Source organism: Heterocephalus glaber, unplaced genomic scaffold (genome assembly GCF_053883595.1).
Source record: "Heterocephalus glaber isolate CG9 unplaced genomic scaffold, H.glaber_assembly_v1.0 deba00001472, whole genome shotgun sequence".
Classification (NCBI taxonomy): Eukaryota; Metazoa; Chordata; class Mammalia; order Rodentia; family Bathyergidae; genus Heterocephalus; species Heterocephalus glaber.
This window is the reverse complement of record NW_028258315.1, coordinates 80,520,684-80,542,095: the sequence shown is the minus strand read 5'-3', so window position 1 is coordinate 80,542,095 and position 21,412 is coordinate 80,520,684. Positions and strand designations below refer to the sequence as shown.

Below are 21,412 nucleotides of genomic sequence, written 5' to 3'. Positions count from 1 at the left end.
GTTGGTTATTATTTAAATAAACACTGAGCAAACTGATAATCTGAATCACGCTGCCAGGGGAGAGAGATGTTTAGTTAAATCACTATTATTCTTTTTTAATAACTCCTATTTAAACTGGCTCCATTACGGGACTTACAAATCACATCATCTTTATTAAAGGCACTTAAAATATGCAACATGAAACAAAATTCCAAATGCTTGATTTACTATAAATTGAGCACAGGTGTGGGATTGTTTACAATCCTCTGGTAGAGTAGAAAGTCGAGCTTTCATTTATATTTCATGGTGCAATGAATACCATTTAACTCTGAAATGTTAGAATCTTTACAAAGAAACTAAAAATATGAAGCAATTGTCAATGCAGATCAAATTTTAGGCTCAACCATCATCATGGTATATCCTTAAGCAACATTGCAAGTGCTTCTTTATTAGAACCTTAAAAGGAGGAAAAAACCCAGATACCTATAATTAGAAAGTATTTAAACCCCTAAATGCTCTAGGGAGAAAAATGACTGCAGATTACAGAAGTATGTGCTAATCTGGGTGCAAATTGAAAATGGGTTCCCCTGAGATGGCAGCATTTGGGAAGGGCATGGTTGATTTGACTACAGCTATAAATTCCTTCGAAGGAGAGATCACCTGAGAATGTACAGGTCTCTTGAATTTTGTGTTGGTCAAAGTTTCTAGTTAGTAAAATCCAGTTCCTTAATCAACATTCAGAAACCAGAAAAAAAAACAACTGTAGCTTCTCTTAAACATTAAAAATGTGGAGTGAGAAGGATGATTCAAGTGGGCTCGTACTTGGTCACCTGAAGCCATTTAGTGGTGATAGAAGGGAAGGAGCTGGGAAGAGGCAGCTGGGTTTTATCACTGGGTCTAGCACTACAGGCATGTAGGATGTTGGAAAGTAATGACTCCTATGTGACTCAGTTTCCATGTCTGTCAGAGAACAGCTAGACCTTGTGTCTGGGCTTTCTCTCAGCTCCAAAACTCCATGACAAGATTTGTTCAATTACTAGGCCAAAGATACTAAGCAGCAATTTAAATTTGCAGGTGATTATAAGGAAAAGGATTTAAAAAGAAAGGAAAAGAAAAGAAAAAACAAAATTTCTTTGGGTTACTTTGGGCTACTACTACTTGAACAGGCAGCAGCAGTAATTACTGAGCACTTACTTTATTATAAGTGCTGAGCTAAGAATTTGGCAAGCACCAACGCATATAATGCTTACAAAAACCCAATGAGGGAGGTGTTACCTCTACGGAAGGGAAAAAGAACTTGCCCAAAATGTCACTATTCATAAATGGCATGACTAGGATTTAAATGAGGGTAATTCTTGCTGAATTCCCTGCTCTGAACTGCTATCACCTTCTCAAGTAATTTGTGATTCCTAAATATTCTGGCTAATTTCATAACTTCCCCTACACATAAGCATTTAAATTACCTTCATATTTTATCAATTTTATTTAAGAAATAGTTTATTCCAAGTTGCAGGATTTAGAAATAAATTTTGTACTATTCTTCTAATTACTCAGAATTTCATAAGGTATTTTTATTTTCCTTATCATTTATTTTATATTAAATGTTAATAAACATCATTTTATTAGAGCTTGGTTTGAGTCCTCCTAATTATAATATTAATATGATGAACTTTCAAAATGCAGTATATTTAATTGTGCAAAATTTTCAACTTATTTGTGTTAGCTGCCTTCATTGGCTCTTTTACCTTTCTATAATTAACTTGTTTGAGATACATTCCCCATTCTTAGAAACAATACTCAACACCCACAACTTAAAGAAGAAGAAGCATATTTTGGCTTACAGTTTGGAGAGGCTTCAGTCCATAACTGGCTGGATCCAAGGTAGGACAACATGGCGAAGGGCATTGCAGAGGACAGCAGCTCATGGCATGGCATCCAAAAAGCAGAGAAAATCAAGGGAAGAACTGGAGAGGGAGATAAACCCTTCCAAGCCACACCCCCAGTGACCTCCCTCCTCTGACCAGAATCAACCTCCTAACAGCCAGTCAGCTATAATCTCCATAATCCATTCACCTTCCAAACGCCCCACCTCAGTGCATCAGGCTCTTGGAGGACATCTACATATAAAGCACAACATTTTGTTCTGGGCCCCCAGAAGATTCACACGCCTTTCTTCGTACAAAATATGTTTAGTCCATCTCTAAGAGTTGCCAGAATCCTAGAAGCTCCAACACTGCTGAAAAGTCAAAGTCCAAAGTCTCTTCTGAGACTTAAGACAAGCTCTTAGCTGTGACCACTGTAAAATTCAAAAAGAAAGTTAAACACTGCCAATATACAATGGCACAGGACAAACATTCCCATTCCAAAAGGAAGGGACAGGAGGATAGAAACCAATGGGACCAAAGCAAGACTAAACCCTAGCAGGAAAAATACTAAATCCTACACCTCCATATCCAGGACCCAGGGCAGGTTGTGGCCAGATATGAATTCCAAACAACTTCTAGGCAGCCCTACCCCTATGCCAATGCCTGTGCTTGTAGCTCTCATAGCTTCTCTGTTGGGCTGGCTTTGTTCACTGCTTGTAGCTTTCTTCAGTAATTCCACATGCCTGGCTTCTCCAACTTCCTGGTGTCTCCACTGTACTTTCAGTTTCCCTCTCACAGCTTCATACCCACCCTCTCAGGTGCTCAGGCCTTCTTCTGAAATCTCTGACCCCACAAGTATTGCATGCTGCATGCCTATAAATAAGAATCATGTGGATGATACCACCAGCTTGAGCAGTAACCAGACTCCCTGGCATGGTGGTTGCATTCAGCCTCTAAATATTAGAATGGCTGAGCACAGTGCACTGAATTCCCATGCATAAATACCCTGTGGAGCCATTTTCCTTCTGGAGCCTCAGGGCTCTCTCCTCAAAGCAATCTATCACTTTTGCAAGTTTGAGCCTGTGAAGGGTGAGATCTCACTGATTCCTGTGATGCCCCCAAGCCATCTTTTCAATTATTCAATTGTAAAGTACTTGGATTTTTTTTTTAATACTAACCTTCTGAGCAACCAAGTTCTCCTCTAATCCACTGTTACATCCTCCAGCTTTCTTGGAGCTTCCTTTCTGGCCAAACTCTAAACTTTTTATATCTTTAAGCCAATCCCATAGAGCTGATTAAAAGGCCCCAATAGTACCCATGCCACAGCCTCAACATTAGGCTGCCTTAAAATTTCCTCTGCCAGATTAATTAGTCTACCACTCTTAATCTCAGTCTCCTACAAAGTCTCAGGACATAAGCAAACTATGCACAAATTTTCAACCAGAGCATCACATATATGGTCTGTAATTCATTTGCCAACACAGTCCCAGTTAACAACTGAAACCTCCTGAGCCAGGTGTTTATCAACTACCTTTTTATAAGCATTCTGCTCCTCTAAATTCTGACTAGAATCTCCCATTATGTTTGGCTTACAGCTTTCTGGGGCTGCTTCTCTATTCAGCATCTGCAAACCCTTCCAAACTCCTCTCTCAAAACATTTCTAAAGGCATGTAAACCACATGATCAGGTAATCACAGCAAAGACCCTACTTCTCTGGTTAAAAAACAATCTCTTAGTCATTTTCTTATCACTAAAACATCCAACATCCACAACTTAAAGGAGTAGAGGTTTGTTTTAGCTCATAGTTTGAAGATGTTTCAGTTCATTGTCATATTGCTCCAAGGCAGAATGGCATGGCAGAAAGAGGCTGCTCATGGCATGGCATCCAGGAAGCAGAGAGTGAAGAGAGGAGCTACAGAGGGATAAGCTACACCCCTAGTGACCTGTCTTTTCTGGCCAAACTCAAACTCCAGTCAGCTATAAACCTCCATAAATAAATCACCATCCCAAAACCCTGCACATAAGTGCATGAAGCTCTTCCAGCATATCTAGATATAAATCATAACACTGTTTCACTAAGCCAATGATTAGACTGTCCAGAATGCACGCATGTATACATGTGCATGCACACACACACACACACACAGAAAATTGATCTTAATATCCTTACTCTTACAATTTAAATACCACAAAGAAGTTTCTCCTTGAATTCTCCAACCTTCCATGGTAGGAGAATTCATAGTGAGAGATATAAGACCACTTAATAGCCTGGAACTAAGGCTGTGATTAAAACTCTCACTGGCCCAATGCCTTTTTTTCCTATTTCTTAAACCAAATGCACACAGACCATAAATTTAATGTATGCCAGTAATATGTTATATATTTTATATTAGTGATAATGGATACCAAACTACTTTTTTTCACTTTCTATCTCCTTTAATAACAATGATGCATATAAATTCTTTTTGCTTTGATGAACTATGTAAATACAACCAAATAAATATATAGGCAGGTACAGTATTTACTTTGTGTCATATATATTTCAAATGTTTGATGTCTTTCTGATTTTATGACCCAAAGTTGTCTCCATCTGTTTCTCATCAATAGTTTTTTCTAACCTCAATTCTCTCTAACTTTCAGTTCACTGACCACACAATTTTCTATCATAAAGTTTTAATTGACACATAACAATCGGACATATTTGTGTGGTACAATGATAACTTGATACATGTATATAATGTACTCTCATCAAATCAGCTTAATTAGCATTTCTTTCTTTTCAGAACCTCAAACTCCTCTCTTTTAGTTATTTGAGTTATATAATAAATTGTTGTAAATTACAGTCATCCTACTGTGTTATAGAACACTAGATGAATGGAACCGAATAGACACATCAGAAATATATCCATGTACTTCCAGCCAACTGATTTTTGAGGGGGCAACAAGAATGTAAATCAGAAAAGGACAATTTCTTCAATAATTTCAATTTCTTCTAGGCCTCCCTGAAAAAACAATCATATTTTTTTCCTTATCCTTCTGTTCTATTTCCCAACCATCAGTATTCTTATTTCCTAATTATTTATTTTCAATAGAAATGATTCTTGCATAATAATGGAACTAAAAACTTCAAGGTTACATAGACTATAAGAGAAAACCTTTTTCACATAGTAGATATAACCAAAGAAAATGCATAGATGGGAGGGACTTTTATACATGGCTTCTCAAAATTTATTTCAACATATAACCCAGCTCTCCCATTCCTAAGTATTTTCAAAAGGAAAATAAAACTATTTGTGAATTTATTTGTTTCATTTCATTTTATCTTTTTTGCGTGTGTGTGTGGCAGCCCTAGGGATTGAGCTCAGGGGTTCTCTGCCACTGAGCTACATTCTCAGCCCTTTTTATTTTTAATTTTGAGAAAGAGTCTTGCTAAATTGCCCCAGCTGGACTTGAACTTGCAACTCTCCTGCCTCAGCCTCCCTTAGTGCTGGGATTCAAGGCATACCTCACAATCCATCTTATTTTGTTCTGTTGTCATTTAACAAAACTAGAAAAAATGGGAACTATCCTCCAATAAGCCAATGAACTGATAAACTGTGGCATATCCATACATGGAATATAATTCATCAATAAACAAGGATAAATTATTGGTACACAAAACATGAATGAATATCACAGAATTAAGGATGAGTGAATTTAGCCATTCTCAAAATACTATATATTATCTATTTCACTTTCTGGAATAGGAAATAAATCACGAGTGCTTCCAGGAATCAGGTTGTCTTAGTCACCTTCCTCATCACAGAGACACAATACCTGACGCTTACAACTTAAAGGGTGCAAGGTTGATTTTGGCTCACGTTTCAGTCCATGGTTAGACTGCCCCAAAGAAGAAACAGCATAGCAGAGGGGAAGAAGAGAGCAAAGCCTGCTCACCTCATGGCAGCCAGGAAGCAGAGAGAAGGGAGGAACCAGGAAGAGAGGTAAACCATTAGTGGCCTGCCTCTTCTGAAAGACCTCACTTCCTAACAGCAGCCTATAATGCCTCATAATCAAGTCACCTTACAAATTATGAGGCTGTAGGGGTCATTCTAGATCTAAGTACAGCACAGGAATAAAAAAATTACAGTAGGTTTACTTTGAAGGGCCAGGTGATTCAGGGAAAAAAATTGGACAATCTATATTTTGATTTTAGTAGTGGTTATGTGGCTATGTATAATGTTCAAAATTTGTAGAACTAAAAACTGAAAGGGGTAAAATATACCTTTATAAAAATAAATAGATAAATAATTGGAGTAACTTGGGTCTGCAAGATCCAATAATCTGGTAAAATAGGGTAGAATGGTATGGTTAAGATTACCTGTCTAATTCCTGTAACCTGTTTTGTTGTTCCTGAAGTACTTTTTGTGAATTCCTGTAAGTTACCTTGACTTCTTTACATCTAGTACATAGGTAAGCCTCCACTAATATGAGAATCATCCAATTCCACAATGTACATGGGAAAGCAGGGCCCAATCTTAAATTAGTGTTTCATAGTCTCCATATTTTCCATGTTTTGATCCTCCATCATTTTTATCTACACTTAGGCATATCTACACTTATAGATCCTTAGATGGGATATAAAATTATAAATAAAGAAAGGATCTATGCTAATTTCCCAGACTTTCAAGATTGGAAGCAACATTTAAGGTTTTTGAACCATAAATGCTTAAATATCTCCAAAACAGTATTTCTTCCAAGAAATTATTTTGTCTCCCTACATAAATTTATCTAATTAATTCTTCCAAGACTCTGATGTTAAGAAATTCTTCCTAAATTCTAGCCATTCCTCATGAGCCAAAGTAATCAAACCATTTTGCTAACCAAAAACCTCTCTAATTTTCAATTCCCTTCTCTACCATAGCCATGAAACCTCAGTCTCTGAGCAACATGAACCTTTTTGGATGGTAGTTTCGCCATCTCTTTGTGCTTTTTTTCTTTTGGTACCGGGGATCGAACTTGGGACCTTATGTTTGTGAGGCAGGCAGCAAATCTCCGCCCCTTGCCATCGCTTTAAAAGTTTTCTATAAACAAAATATTTATCCTCTCTCCCTAAAATAATTTCAAAATTTGTTATATTCTCTTAACATTTGTCATGATTGGGGAAATTATCCAGATATATGGACAGGAGTCACCTGTTACTGACTTCAAGGCTGTTTTTAAAACAACAGTGATAGAGTGACTCTGACAGCCCTAGAGCCCATACACCATTGACATACAGTCTGTTGCTATCACATAGAAAAAAAAAATGGACAGAGATTTTTTTTCTCTAAAAAATACTTATTCTGTTTTTAAAACTTTTAAGGGGACTAAGAAATGGAAGGAGGGAGAGGGATGCGTTATATACATGGATTAACTCCCCATCATGAATGTAGTCATTTTGTACTGCAAACATACTAAAGGAAAAAAAAAAGAAAAATTTAAATGCATACAAGTAATTTGGATTTACAGACATATGCATTTCCAAAGATATTAAAAGAAAATAAAGGCAGGCTTATTCAAGGCCAAGACCTATGTCCTCTAATAGCTGTGAGACAGCAGCTCTGAGATGCAGAGAGGTGGAAAATAGCACTGAGGCAGGAACTCCACCTGGGAAACCCATTGTTCAACCTTCTCCCTATCATTACAGAATATAGGTGTAAAATTATAGACCAAATAATGTTCTTCTTAAAAGCATACAATGACGTGAATACTATTTTGCTAATTAAAATCTTTGATGATTTTCTATAGGTATTTGTAACAATATTAGCAAAATTTTTACTTGATCGAGATCTTTTGAAATGGTGTACTTCACCATATCTAGCTTCATCTGCCATACCTACCAACATGGGCCTTTTTTTCCACAGAAAATGACAAATAACCACTCCCCAAACTAGCTGGCCATGCACAAGTCATGGCTCTTTCACACCTTTGAGCCTCTGGTCACCATGGTTTCTCTGCCCTAAAATACCTCTCTCTCTTGAAAACCACTATGTTGCTCCACAATCTTCCTCTTCTTGTCTTGGGTATATCTGTTTCCAAGGCATCACACCAGGCATGTGATGTCTATGTTTTGGAGAAAGATCTCTGCCTGTAAGGCTAGGTACCCTTCATTCCTTATTTTCCAGTTAATCTCCTTATGAATTCTTAGCATAGCCCATTGTCCAGTTGAGCTCATGGTCTCTTCTTTTCTTACTCCATAATCTGGAATGTCCCTTCCTGCCCATATTTCAATAAGCAACTTTTCTACAGTTGTAATAATTGCATATTTTCTTGGTATAAACCATCATAAATTAATGTTATTTTAAATGACAAAAAATAGTTTAAATAAATCCTGGCCATTAATATACCCTTGCAAAATTCTACTAAATATATATTTTAACTTGAGAAACTTTATCAGCTATACACATTGAAATATATGTGAACATTTTTTGCCAAACAGAAGTGAGAATAGTACATATGGAGATTGTTCTAAATTGCAAATATATAAGCATTTGAAAATATGGGTTTTACTGTTGTTTGAATATACAAAAACTATTGGTTTTCTTTATCTCCTCTGGACAAACATACACAGATAAAGTTAATAAACTGTAATAAAATATAAAACAATATAAAATGTAATCCATCGAGAGATTCCTGGGGGATTAATAAATCACACTGGTTGGTGTTTGGGTGCCTCATGGAGTTGTGACCTTGGTGACTATGTCTGGTCTCCGGTGCTCTCTCTGGGCTCGCTGCTTCTGGCCAGAATGAGATGAGCACCCTTGTTCCACCAAACCTTTCCACTGTGATGTTCAGCCTCTCCTTAGACCCATAGTAATTTAAGCAGCTGACCATGGACCAGAAGAACCTCTGAACTATGAAACAAATGAACCTTTCCTCCTTTAAGCTGTAGAGGTTGGGTATTTTGTCTCAGCAGCAGAAAGCTGACCAAGACAGACTAAAAAGTTAATGAGTTTCTCACCTCTTAGCAATGTACTCTAATCAACTCTCAGGTTATTTATTCCCCTAGTTTTTCATGGAAGTTTCTGATTTTGAAATGGGCACCACTGTCAATCTGGACACAATAGAAGAAGGTCACAAAATCTCAGAAGGCTTTGATTCTGTTTCATTAATTAATTTATTTGTGCATCAGTCTTTTCCTTTCATCCATCTATTCTCAAAACAGATATATAACTTACTAAATAGGTACCAGGGAGCCCCTAAAACAAAGAAGACAAGAAATTTGTTCAGAGTACATAAAGATAATGAATAGGTTTTGTATATTCAAATCTCTACCCTTTATTGATTCTTTAAATGAACTGTCTACATTGCAAGCTAAATCCAATCTAGCCCCTCGATCCCATGCTCCAAAGCCTCTATATAGACCTCACTTTTTCTCTCTTCTCTCTTCTCCATCTAATATCTCTCCCTACCATATCAGTCTTATTAATTTTGAATTTATTATTTCTCTTGTTTCCAAAAACAAAATAAATTTCCCAATCATACTTTCTTCTCCAGCTGACACTTTATTTTCTCCTTCTCTTTACAAGAAAGCTCCGTGAAAAGACTGTCTACAATTACTAGCACAAAATCCCTGTTTCTTTTCTCTCTGAATTCTACTTGAATCAAGCTTTCCATTACATCACTCCACTGAAACTTCCCTCGTAGGATGATCCAGACAATGTAAAAATAAATGGCCAGTCCTCAGTATTCACATTACTTGACTTATTGATTTCTTCCTCTTGGAATTTTAGGGTATTGGTTTCCCTTTTACTACTCTGCCTGTTACCTCTTATTCTCCCTCACTGGTTCTTCCTCACCCTCATGTCTATTAAATATTAAAAAACCTCAGAGTCTGGACATGGTAACTTAACAAATTTTCATTTATATATTATCTACACAAATTTCTTTGGTATTCTCTTTCAATCTCTTATTTTAAATATCATCTATCTGCTGAGAGCACCTTCAGTCTATCCCTGTAACTCAGACTTTTTCTTGAGGCTTCAGATTCAGCACATCCAACTGCCCGTTCAGTACTCCACTTCAGTATCTAACAGGCATTGCAAGCCTCACATCTCTAAGACCAAACACTTTTGCTCCTTCAAAAATACTCCTCTATAATCACCTCCATCTCAAGAAATGTCAGCTCTGTCATTCCTATTACTGAATCCCTGAAGCTTCACCATCCTCTAATCTGTCAATCTACCTTCAAAGGATACACCTCTCACCATCTTTGTCATTACTATTCTGTCCAGTGAACCTTCATGTATGTCTCACCTAATATGTTTCCCAACTTTCATGAGTAGTTTCTTTGCTTTTATCCTTGCCCATATTCAAGCTATGCCCAATGGATCAGACAGCGATATTAATAAAAAATAAAATTGAAAAGAGAAAAATTACTGTAAATCCAAGAAGTAAACTTGTGCTTGGGTTATCTGATGAAAATACATATTGTGAAATTAAAGAAAAAAAACATAAGTTAGTGTTTGGCATGGTGGTGCATGCCTGTAATTCCAGCGACAAACCAAGTTAAGAGGTTTACAAGTTTAAAGTCACCCTGAGCGATTTAGGGAGATCCTGTCTCCAAACAAAAATAAAAAAGGGCTGGGCATGTAATACAGTGATAGAGTAATTGCCTAGCATGAGTAAGGCTCTTTGTTGGATCCCCAGCATCCCCACCCCTGAAATTAGAGTCAGGCATTGGTGGCTTAGGGAAACCATGTCTTGTGATAGTTAGCTGATTATGTCAATTTGAGTAAGAAATGCCCAACTAATTGGATGACCATAGTTCTGGGTGAAGCAGAAGGGATTTACTGAAAATAGAAGACCCACCCTGAGTATGAGTGGCACCAACAATAAAATATAGCCTAAAAGGGAAATGAAGAAGGAAGGCTCACTCCAGTCTCCACCTTCACTTTGGACATTGTTTCTTGGCTTCCATCACAGACCCTTCAGCCTTCCAGAGTAGACCCTTTGGCTTCCTGATAAGGACTAGCACTGGACACTACAATGAGCTCCAGGCCTTTGCCCACTGACTGGATCCTTCATATCTCCAGTGCACAGACAGCCCTTTTGCACTCCTCCACACCTGACTCTCTGTGGGGCCATTGCAACCCTACCTTGCAAATCCTTATATATCTTGCATTAAATCTGTTTCTCTAGTGAGCACTGACTGACATTAGTCTCAAAAAAAAAAATTGAAAAGGACTTGGGATGTAGCTCAGTGCTCCCTGGGCTCAATCCCATACCAAAATATTGCCCTGCTAATAGTTTCCCATTTCATTTAGAGTAAAGGAAAGATATACGCTGCAGCCCCCACCCATATGATCACTCTGTTATCTTCCTACCTTACTCCCACCACTGCCACCTTCACCACCAGAGTTCATCACTCTCAACTCATCTCATGCTACTCTAATCATGCTAGCCTCAATGTTATTCCTAAATCATGCCAGAAAGTTTTCCCTCAGATGTTTTCACATTAGCTGCTCCACAGTGATGGAATATTTTTCACTCCAGTATCCATCCACCTTCCTTGATTTCTTAGCTTCCTAGGCATGTTACTAAAAGCTCACCTTTGAAAGAATCCCCGATCACCCAACATTTCTCTCTCCACTTCATTTTTCTATTCAATAAAATTATTTCTGTACACAGAATAGGAAACAACTTATTTATCTTGTTATATTTGTTATATTTCTGCTCCTCTAGAATGTAAGTTCCACCAATGTAGGAAATTTTATTTCATTTTCTTCATTTTTGTGTCCTCCATACCTAGAAAAGCTATTGTCACACACTAGCTACTACTGTAGTGAAGCATGCTGTTGCATGCTCTTAATCCCAGCAATCTAGAAGCCTGAGGCAGGATGATTGCAAGTTCAAGCCCAGTATGAGCAACTTAGCAAGACACTGTCTCAAAATACAAAAGCATTTGGCACACAGCAGATCCTTACTAAGCACTGAGTAAATAAGTGAATGAATGTTTTTCCCCACATATCAGCTGATCAAGAAACTATAAGGTAAACATTTTTATAAAATCAATTATGACTTTCCATGAATTCTTTTTAAATTAAAAAATTATTTAGTACATTTAAAAATGAGTGGAATACATAAGTAAAGAAAATATTCCGAGTCCTTCCAGAATTTTCAACAAGTATTTAGTATTTGGAGCCCAAATGGGATTTTCAAATTCCTCATGAAGACTTCCTAGTCTCTCAGTGGTCTCTGATCCAGAGATTGGAATCAATACTCCACTGTTCTGCCTAGGTAATCTTTCCAAAATATAAAGTCCCCACTGTGTTGCTCTTCTGGCTAAAATCCTTCAGGATTACTTTTGCCTATAGCAGTACTTGCCAAATTTTCATCTTAAAACACAAACTCCTGCTGGTTCCTATTCTCAAAATCCAAATTTTCAAACTCACTGGAGGTAGGGTAGAACCAGAGAATTTGCTTTTCTACCAAATTCCTTGGGGATTGTATTACTGCTGGTGCTGAATGCAGACTCTGCAAATCACTGGGAAAACAAGTGAACACATTTGTTTGCCATACATCTCCCACAAATGAACCTATATCATATATTTCCAAAATGTGTACTCTAGTCTGGAAAGCTTTAGGTATGGGATTAGGGCTGGGACAAGCCCAGCAGAACACCTGGGCAGAATCCAAAAATCATGGAGACTCAGGATACATGCACAGAACATAGACTCCAGGATGGCTCTACAGTTCCTGAGTATGGTACATGACCACATCAGAAAAGTGCAATTTCCAGGTCTTCATTGACATCTGGCATGAAACCAAGTGAGTCTTTGATAGGTCATTTAAACCTGATACAAGGTCAAGTGAGTTTTTGATAAGACAACCATCCCAATGTCTTATTTGCATGAGGAAGGAATCAAACCAGGAATTCCATGTACAAAAGACCACTTTTCTTTATCCTTGTGGCCATTATGAGTCTGTTCACCTGCCCGCTCTCACTCTGCAGAGCATACTTCTTTTCCATTTTCAATATATGCACATCCCCACTTCCTTTTCTGTGAATCTTGTCCATTTCTTTGTTCAAGATACCAAGAATCTGGAAAACATTTCCCTGGGCCCCATCATCTGGTAATAAGCCCACTGGGAGCTTTCCTGAAATGCTATTCCAAATTTGCTCCTGACCAATTCTTCCACAATTCCTACTAAGACAACTCCATTCTGTAATTTTATCCTCTGGGGGTGATATAAAGGATCCTTCTTATTTGGTCTCCTGAGAAACCCTTCCAGGGACATTCATGAAAGCTAAGTCAGAGAACTAAGCCATGAGAACCACTGGTATCTACATCAGTCAGCCAACTGTAGCCACCAGCCAACCGGGTGAGGTAATAATGAAAGTCGATATTTATCTAAGCACTTACTAAAGTGTCTGGATATTTGCTAAAACTTTACATGTATTACATTATTTAATATTCTAAAAAACTCTTTAAGGGCAGGTGTCATTACTGTCTACGTTATATTGATAAGAAATCTCATCAAGATTAAGTACTTAAACTCATAATTAAATAGCTTGTTAGTGGTAACATCTGGAGTTGAGCTCAGTCATTTTAATTCCAGAGGCCAAAATCACAACTTCAATGCTATACTTTCTCCTAAATACAAGGCCACAAAGAGAAACACTAAAACAATTATTTTCTTATAAACACAATTTGATAATACTCTGCAGAACTAACACACACACACACAATTTTAAAATTGGATCAATTTTAAAAACAATTAGCATTGTGGGTTTGTCCCCAAATCAATTTTTATAGGAAACTGTATTTTCAGCAAAAGTTAAATTAAAAAAAATTTTTAAAACTTTGAACTTCCCTGAAAGAAAAAAAAAAGATAAAGGAAAATTACTCAAAAACCTCTAAAATGGTAAATATCTACAAATTAGTCTAATATAGTTGCCCAAGATATGTTAATTTTCCTTGTAGTAGCTATTATCTTGCATTTGGGGCCATGGCCTCTATTTAGTTTGTATCTAAAATACTGACAAAGCCAAGGCAAAGGTACATTTCAACTTCACTTCAAAATGTGGTCTTTGAAGGAGCTATATGGACAAAACTTAGGGATTATTAGAAATGCAGAATCTCAGATATCACCCTAGACCAAATGAATCAGTCTGAACTATAATGAGATACCAGAAAATCATATTATGCAGTTTTTGCTAAATTCTAAATCTCAGCAGATTGGTAAAAAGTGTCATGTAGTGAAAGTCCCCCAACCAGACATCAGGAAAACTATCTCTTTTATAACTAGCTCTATGACACTTCAGTGATTTCACTTCTCTTAGCCTGCATTTTTTTTCACTTGAGAAATGAGAGCAAAATACAGAACTAAAATAATGATTTTAAAACTTAGTTGTATACTGATATCATCTTAGGTTTTAAAAAAAAAATGATGTCTGGTTCTCACTGTTACAGAATCTAAATTGGTTAGATGTATAACCTGGGCACTGAAATTTTAGTAACTTTCCCCAGGTGATTCAAATGTGCAGCCAAGGATGAGAACTGCTGGCCTACAAGAGCTTCCCTGAAAGTGTCCCTGGAGCAACAGTAGGAGCATCCCCAGAGAAGTTGGTAGAAATGTAGATTCTCAGGCTCTGCCTCTGATCTACTGCATCAGAGGCTCTAGCAGTGGGGCCCAACAATTGTCTAACAAGTCTGTGGGGTCATTTTGCTGTACACACATTCTAGTCTGAAGAATGACCTGGAAAATTCATCAAGATATCTTTCCTTAATCAATATTCTGAAATAGGAAAAAAGGTCCAAAGACAAAGGGGTGAAGGGAGGGGAAGGGGAAAGGAAAGAAGGGAAAGGAAAAACTATGAGAAAAGAAAAAAAAATGGAAAAAAATGTCTACGTAAATAGGGAAGGGTGGGGGGGGTGGAGGGCACACAGGTAACGGGGGAAAAAATAAGAACCAAGATACATCATGTGCAGGTACAAGCACCCAATGATAAATGTAAACGAATTGTATACCTAAAAATGTACCAATAAAAGAACTTAAGAAAAAAAATGATATATTTCCTATGGATAGCTATAATTTTAGCTATTTCTCCCATCCAAGTACTAACCAGGCCCAACCCTGCTTAGTTCCAAGATGAGACAAGATTGGGCGCCTTCAGGGTAAATTTAGCGCATATTTCTGATTGAGAATGCTAGCAATATGTTTGCTCCATGAGTCCCAAGACACTTAATTTAAAGACATTCTGTTTTGGGGTAGTGGTGAAATTTCAGAAGAAAAAGGAGAGTTTTAGGAAGGTTACCATATGATGTAGGAGATGGGGCATGGCAAAGCTGGCTGGGGAAAATGACCAGGACCTGTCAATTGCAAGATCCCAGGGCAACACAAGGACCCCCATATGTAGAACTTCTTGAGAGCTCTCAGGAGATTTGGACAATATAAAGAAGACTGGAGCCTACAGGGAGCCCTCTATTGTGACTTCTCGTAATAGCCCATGCTATGTTTCCCAGAGGCAGCACATACTTTTTATTTCTGCTTTTACCTTCTTTTTTCTCTTGTTCTGCCCAAGTTCACTATGCAGAGCTGGTTCCTCTCATGCCCATTCACCTCTTACTTTTCAAATAAATTTTGGCATCACTTTTGGCTTGTCTCATCCAATTCTTTGTTCAAGGCAAGAAGGACCTGGAATATTTTTTATTGGAGAGCAATTTCTAAAAGAATTACCCGCTAACACGATGACAAAATCACAAATTACCACGTTTGGTCTCCTGAGAAACCCTCAAGGGACATTCACGAAAGCCAAGTCAGAGAGCTAAGCCATGAAAACCACTGGTGTCTACTTCAGTCAGCCAACTGTAGCCACCAGCCAACCCTGTGAGGTAATAATGAAAGCCAATATTTATCTAAGTGGGCATGGATAGTATATGTCCATGTACTTACTGATAAGCTTCACTTAGAATTCCTTAATAATTTTTTAGCATATCATTCAGTATCAAAAGAAAGTTGTAATAGAATTTTTCTAACGAGAACCATTTATATGGTAGTCCTGTGATGTATAATTTTGAAAAATAGCATAACCTCTTCACACCTTCACCCCCAACCTCCACTGCTAGGGTAGCCTGTGAATCTTCTATAAGGTCTAAGCCAGTACTGCAGTACTGGCATTTGCTCTGCCAGTTCCAAAACTCAGGACAAGTCAGGCAATTTAAGTTTTCCACCTAGTAGAAGCAGGGTGGGTGAAATATGCCTATTTGCTTTACATTTCATTTGATAGGAAGAAAGAGTCAATGAAATCCTTTGGTCACCTTCTGTCCCTAATGGCCTGAAATGTCCTTCTCATGGCTATAAAAAGATAGGGAGCACTAACTTTTGATAGACCCTAAAAAAGACTCTCTCAAAACAGAGAAAGGCCTCCATCTTTAAATATAAAGAAATTATTTTCTTATGTATTGTTTCTTTGAGGTTTTAAAATCAAAATGAGGACATGGAAATCTACTTGTGAGGGTAACTAATTTATTTTAAAATATTTTTGATCTTTAGATCTGTTAGCAATGTTAGTAATGTTTATTCAGATTATTCTAAACTCTGCTAGTGAAATGTTACACTTCATGGAAAAGATGCATTTTAAAATACACAGAGCTTCTCAACTGTAGTTTTTAAAGATCAGCATGGCATCTGGAGCTAAGCCTGGCATTTTCAGTCTGGACTATAATAGTATCCTATCTTCAAGACAGATGCACAAATAGGAGGGCAGCAAGGGTGATGCCAGTCCCCAAAGGATGCCATACAGTAAGTTGATGGTGGTAAACCTCTTGTTTCTAACAGACATGCTGAACAATAGCTTTTCCTTCCCCTGTGGTTGGGCAAACCATCAAGCAGCTCTGGATGAAAACTTTTCTTTAAACATCACAATGAATAATAGATATTTTGTAGGATGTGTACATGTATCCCTTCTTCTATCTCCCTCTCTCTCCTTTGCCTTTCAAAACCAATGCTTTCAAGTACCTAGTGTGTAGGCCCTACCTGTTTGCCTCACATTTTTGTATCTTTCTCTGTAACAATAAAAGCAATGGTACGGATAAGGCAAGCCAAGCCGCCGCCTCCTCCTCCTCCTCTTCCTCCTCCTTCATCTCCTCCTCCTCCTCCTCCTCCTCCTTTTCTTCTCTTTTTCCTTTTGCTCCTTCTCCTCCTTTTTTTTTTGCTTTTTGAGACAGGGCCTTTCTATGTAGTTCAGGCTGGCCTTGAACTTGCACCAATCCTCCTGCCTCGGTCTCCCAAGTGCTGGAGTGCTGGGACTACAGACATGTGCCACCACACCCAGCTTAGGCATGGCTCTTAAGAGTCAAACAGCCAGTGATGGCGAACCTTTTGGAAATTTCAGTGATACAAATAGCCAGTGGCAGTACGTGTGCCATAGGTTCGCCACCACTAGCTTCCTTGTGAGGGACTTTAGAATCGATCTTGCTCCTAAATGGGCCAGAGATCAGCCTAAGAGCATCACTATGGTTTCCAAGATGCAGCTTCGATTTCTTTTCATCCCACTCCCTCCTCACATTCATTAAAATTCCATGCCAAACATCGCAAACTCTTTCTATCTTCTGCTTCCATGCAGTCTAGAATCTCCTGCCAACTTCTATAGCAAGGTCAGATTTTTTTCCCCATGTTCCAAACTAATCCTGAAGTCTGCTGGCACTGAACAAAGATCTAAATCCTGCAAATAACTCTATCTACCTCTAAATCTACAGTACATCTGGCTTCATCCACTCTTATCTTCCTGTTATCTTTCACTCCACATTTCTGCACCTCTGTGTGAGTTTGCTCCTCCTTCTGGATTTTGGGTCCATGATCCACCTGTCTTCAATTAGTTCCTGTGTCAATGAATCTTTACTGGCAAGTGGCCTGGATTAAGAAATTCCTATAAAGGTGACTGGATCATGAGGGCATTAACCTCATCAGAGAGTTCACACTTGAATGACCTATAGAAGGAAGGGCCTTGCTGAAGAAAGTGAGTCACCGGGACATGACCTTGAAGACTGGTCAAAGTCCCTGGCCACTTCCCCCTGAGCTCTTCACCTGCTCTGCTTCCTATATGCCATGACATGAGCAATTTTCCTCCACCATGTTCTTTTGTCATCTTGATTCTTAGGGCCATCCAACTGTGAATTGAGAGCTTGGAAACTGTAAGCCAGAATAAACTTTTCCTCTTTTAAATTGTGGATATCAGGTATCTGTCTCAACAATGGGAGAGCTGACCATTGCTGTCTAGTCTCTCCTTTTCATCCATCTAGCTATGTGCTGCCTTCTTGTCTATATGTGTCACAGTTTAACCTACTCAGGTTAGGATCCAGGTTGCTTCTTCAATGTTAAATGAGGTGAAAGGGCCTACCCAACCAGGATAGCAGCATGTTCTTTCCCAGCTCAAAGTTACGAACATAAGTTTACGTGAAGACACAGAGTCAAGGCCTATATGAAACTATCATAAGACATAGTCACTTTAAAAAATATAAATACATTCATTTAGGAAAACCATTTTACTTATCTTTGTTAAAACCAAAGTTTAAAACACCTGAATTTGTAACAATAAACAAGCAATATAAACCCTATCACTTTCTGAGGGTCTGTTGTAGGTCTGTTTCTATATCTATATGTCTGATTAATTCTTAACATGGCACAATAAATTATATATTTTTGCCACTTCATAAATGAAGAAATTCAGCCTCAGTTGGTCAGAGGAGCTTGTCCAACTCCCCCAGTTAGTTCCTGGCAGATAAAGGGTTTAACTTTTCAAAACTGGGCTCATATATTACTTTCACAATGAGGCCCACTCCAGCAGGCTCGCCTACTACTCTAGGGCTTTGCCAGATCTCTCTTTAATTATATTTCTCACCCAGAACACTTACTATATTTAAACATGCTATATACTTTAGGTTTGTTGTTTAGTATATCTTCTTTAAAAAATGTAAATTCTTCTAGGGCAAGAGTCTTCTTTTTTTGGTTTGTTTTTGTTTTTTCTTTTTCTGCTACTGTCTAGAACCAGGCCAGGAACATGGCTGAGCTCAGTATCTATGCAAGGAAACTACTAATACAATGCCTAAACATCTTCACTGCCTACGCTCTGAATGATTGTTCTACAATGCCTCTTTTCTGAGTGCAGAAATAGAAATCCTATTTCATTCCATGCTGAGCCACTCTCTTTGACAAAGATTAAGGAAGGGTGAGCAGGGGGTCTTTTCCCACTATTCTGGCCTCATTGGTAGCAAAATTATATTTATATGTATTCAAATGGACCTTACTCCTTGAAGTATAAGGATTTATAAGCAGTGAAAAATTTTAAAACAATAAAACCCTAAAAACTAAAATTACTCATTAAGGGATATTTCTTTAAATATTGGTTTCTAGTCATTGGCTGAAAGGCCTTTATTCAAGCTATTTTTAAGATTAACAAGAGGCAACACTTATAACCTACAGTGAAAATGGATTATCTTCCCACTCCACTGTCTTTGAAGATAAAACCATCATTTCCAAGGCAATCGAAGGCAGTGTGACTCAAGGACTCTGGCAATCTTGTGAACTCTGAGGAACTCCAGCAGGACTGAAGCCTCTCTTTCCCCTAAAAGGTACTTTAAAGTAGTGGTCATGGACTCACCAACACCCTACAGAGCCAACTTTCTATAATCGCTCAAAATCTATCATGAATCAGGTTACTGACTAGATGAAAAATCTGAGTCAAAAAGAGAATGAGGGAGGCTTAGAAGAATAGCAACAACCCCGGGCCCTGAAGAAGCAGCACCTCAATTAGTCCAGATGACTCCACTCACCATACCTGTCAGAAGCTAGACCCTGCAATACTGACTCAGCTATTGAACAGGGAAGGGAGACTAAGATCTCCTTGCAGCTAGAGAGGATTAATTGTATATCCAACTGGGAGTAAATCAGCCTCTGATTTTGTGTGAAATTCCCCTCAGAGCCACTGAGATCCAAGAAAGGCAAGCCTGAGTCCTCTGACCACAATGCACAGTCTTCATTACTTTGTTTGTTCATTCTTCATTCACTAATCTTTTACTGACTACAGTGCTTCCTGCCAGACAACAAAATGCTACCACTAACCCTAAGAATGTTGTATTGTGCATACTACACACAAGATCTCACTGAAGAACAACACTATAAATCAGCTGACACAAATATTAAGGGCTTTGGCCAGATTCATTCAGCTAAAAGATAGAAGAGGTAGGACAGAAACCTGACTATAGAACAAAGAATTCAGTGTGTTTCTCAGCATTGCAGCAGGGATGACACTACCTGAAGAGGCCTGCAGCCTGAAAACAGATTGAGCCCTAACCACAAGTATCTGTCTTAGGACCTGAGAGTTCTTGAAAGGGAACTGGTGATGCCCAACAGGCCTTCCCACACTAGCTGAGCAAAAGAACAACCTGAGAACCTTTTACACATTATTTCATAGTCATTTTGAACCAATACATTCATTTTCCATTCCACATATAGTTTTGAGTATCTACTAGCTATCACATACTATTTAATGCCTGTGATAGAACAGTAAACAAGAGACCTAAACCCTTGACTTAAAAGAGCATTCTATCCGCACAAAAATATTGTAAAATTTCTAAGTTTTCTTCCCAAACCTAGTGACTGCTACCAAGTTCTTGCATTTATTTGGAAATGTACTTGGTTATATCAGTATGACTATCAAAGAGCTTTCTTAAGTTTTACTCTCAGAAGGATGCACTTTTTGCCCTCTGAGGCCTGCTTTCTTTACTTGTTATTGCATTCTAGAAATTTTTCTATGTAGTGACATACAGATCTGCTTTTTTATTTTTATAGCTGTATAGCATCCCAACATTTTGAATGCACCATAATCATATTGGATGCTTCTCCCACTGTTGTTCATTTTTGTTGTTTTAAAAACCAATGTTGCACTTAACATACTTAATGATATATAAATGAGAGGCCTTTTGGGAATAAACTATATTTCTTGAAAATACTGTTAGAGTAATGAGTACTAAATTTAAATATGTATATGGATATAAAAATTATATGGACATATCCATATATATTATATAAATGGATATAAGATATAATATTATGGTGCTTTGTGTGTAGTTTGCAAAAATTTTTTCCATATACACAACTGTGTATAAGAATGGCCCATTTGGCCAGGGATTTAGCTCAGTGGTTCTGCCATGCAAGGTTCTGAGTTCAATCCCCAGAAGTACCAAAAAAAAAAAAAAAAGAATGGCCCATTCAGGCAAAAATCTTAAAAATTTGTTCAACTTTTTTTTTTTTTTAGTTCTTTTATTGGTACATTTTAGGTATACAATTCATTTACATTGATCATTGGGTGTTTGTACCTGGACATGATATATCTTGGTTCTTATTTTTTTCCCCATTACCTGTGCACCCTTCACCCCCTCCACCCTTCCCTATTTACATAGATTTCATTTCCTTTTTTTTTTTCTTTTCTCATGGTTTTCCTTTCCCTCTCCCCTCCCTTCACTCCTTCATCTTTGGACCTTTTTTCCTATTTCAAATTATCAATTATTCATTTTAATCATTTTAAACCTTGTTTACACTAT

General features: G+C 37.8%; 1 protein-coding gene across 5 annotated transcripts in view; it reads right to left on the bottom strand.

The window, feature by feature from the left end:
- Znf385d (zinc finger protein 385D) overlaps positions 1 to 21,412 on the bottom strand; it is a 1,018,268-nt gene that overhangs the window by 294,989 nt on the left and 701,867 nt on the right. Inside the window, exon 1 of one of the 5 annotated variants that reach the window (XM_021243946.2) lies at positions 1,821 to 13,597. The exons of the other annotated variants lie outside the window; for them this stretch is intronic. Within the exon in view, the coding sequence (XP_021099605.1) occupies positions 1,821 to 1,914 (94 nt within the window). The 5' untranslated portion in view covers positions 1,915 to 13,597. Of the gene's footprint in view, positions 1 to 1,820; positions 13,598 to 21,412 lie in introns of those variants that run through there. 5 annotated transcript variants of the gene reach the window in all.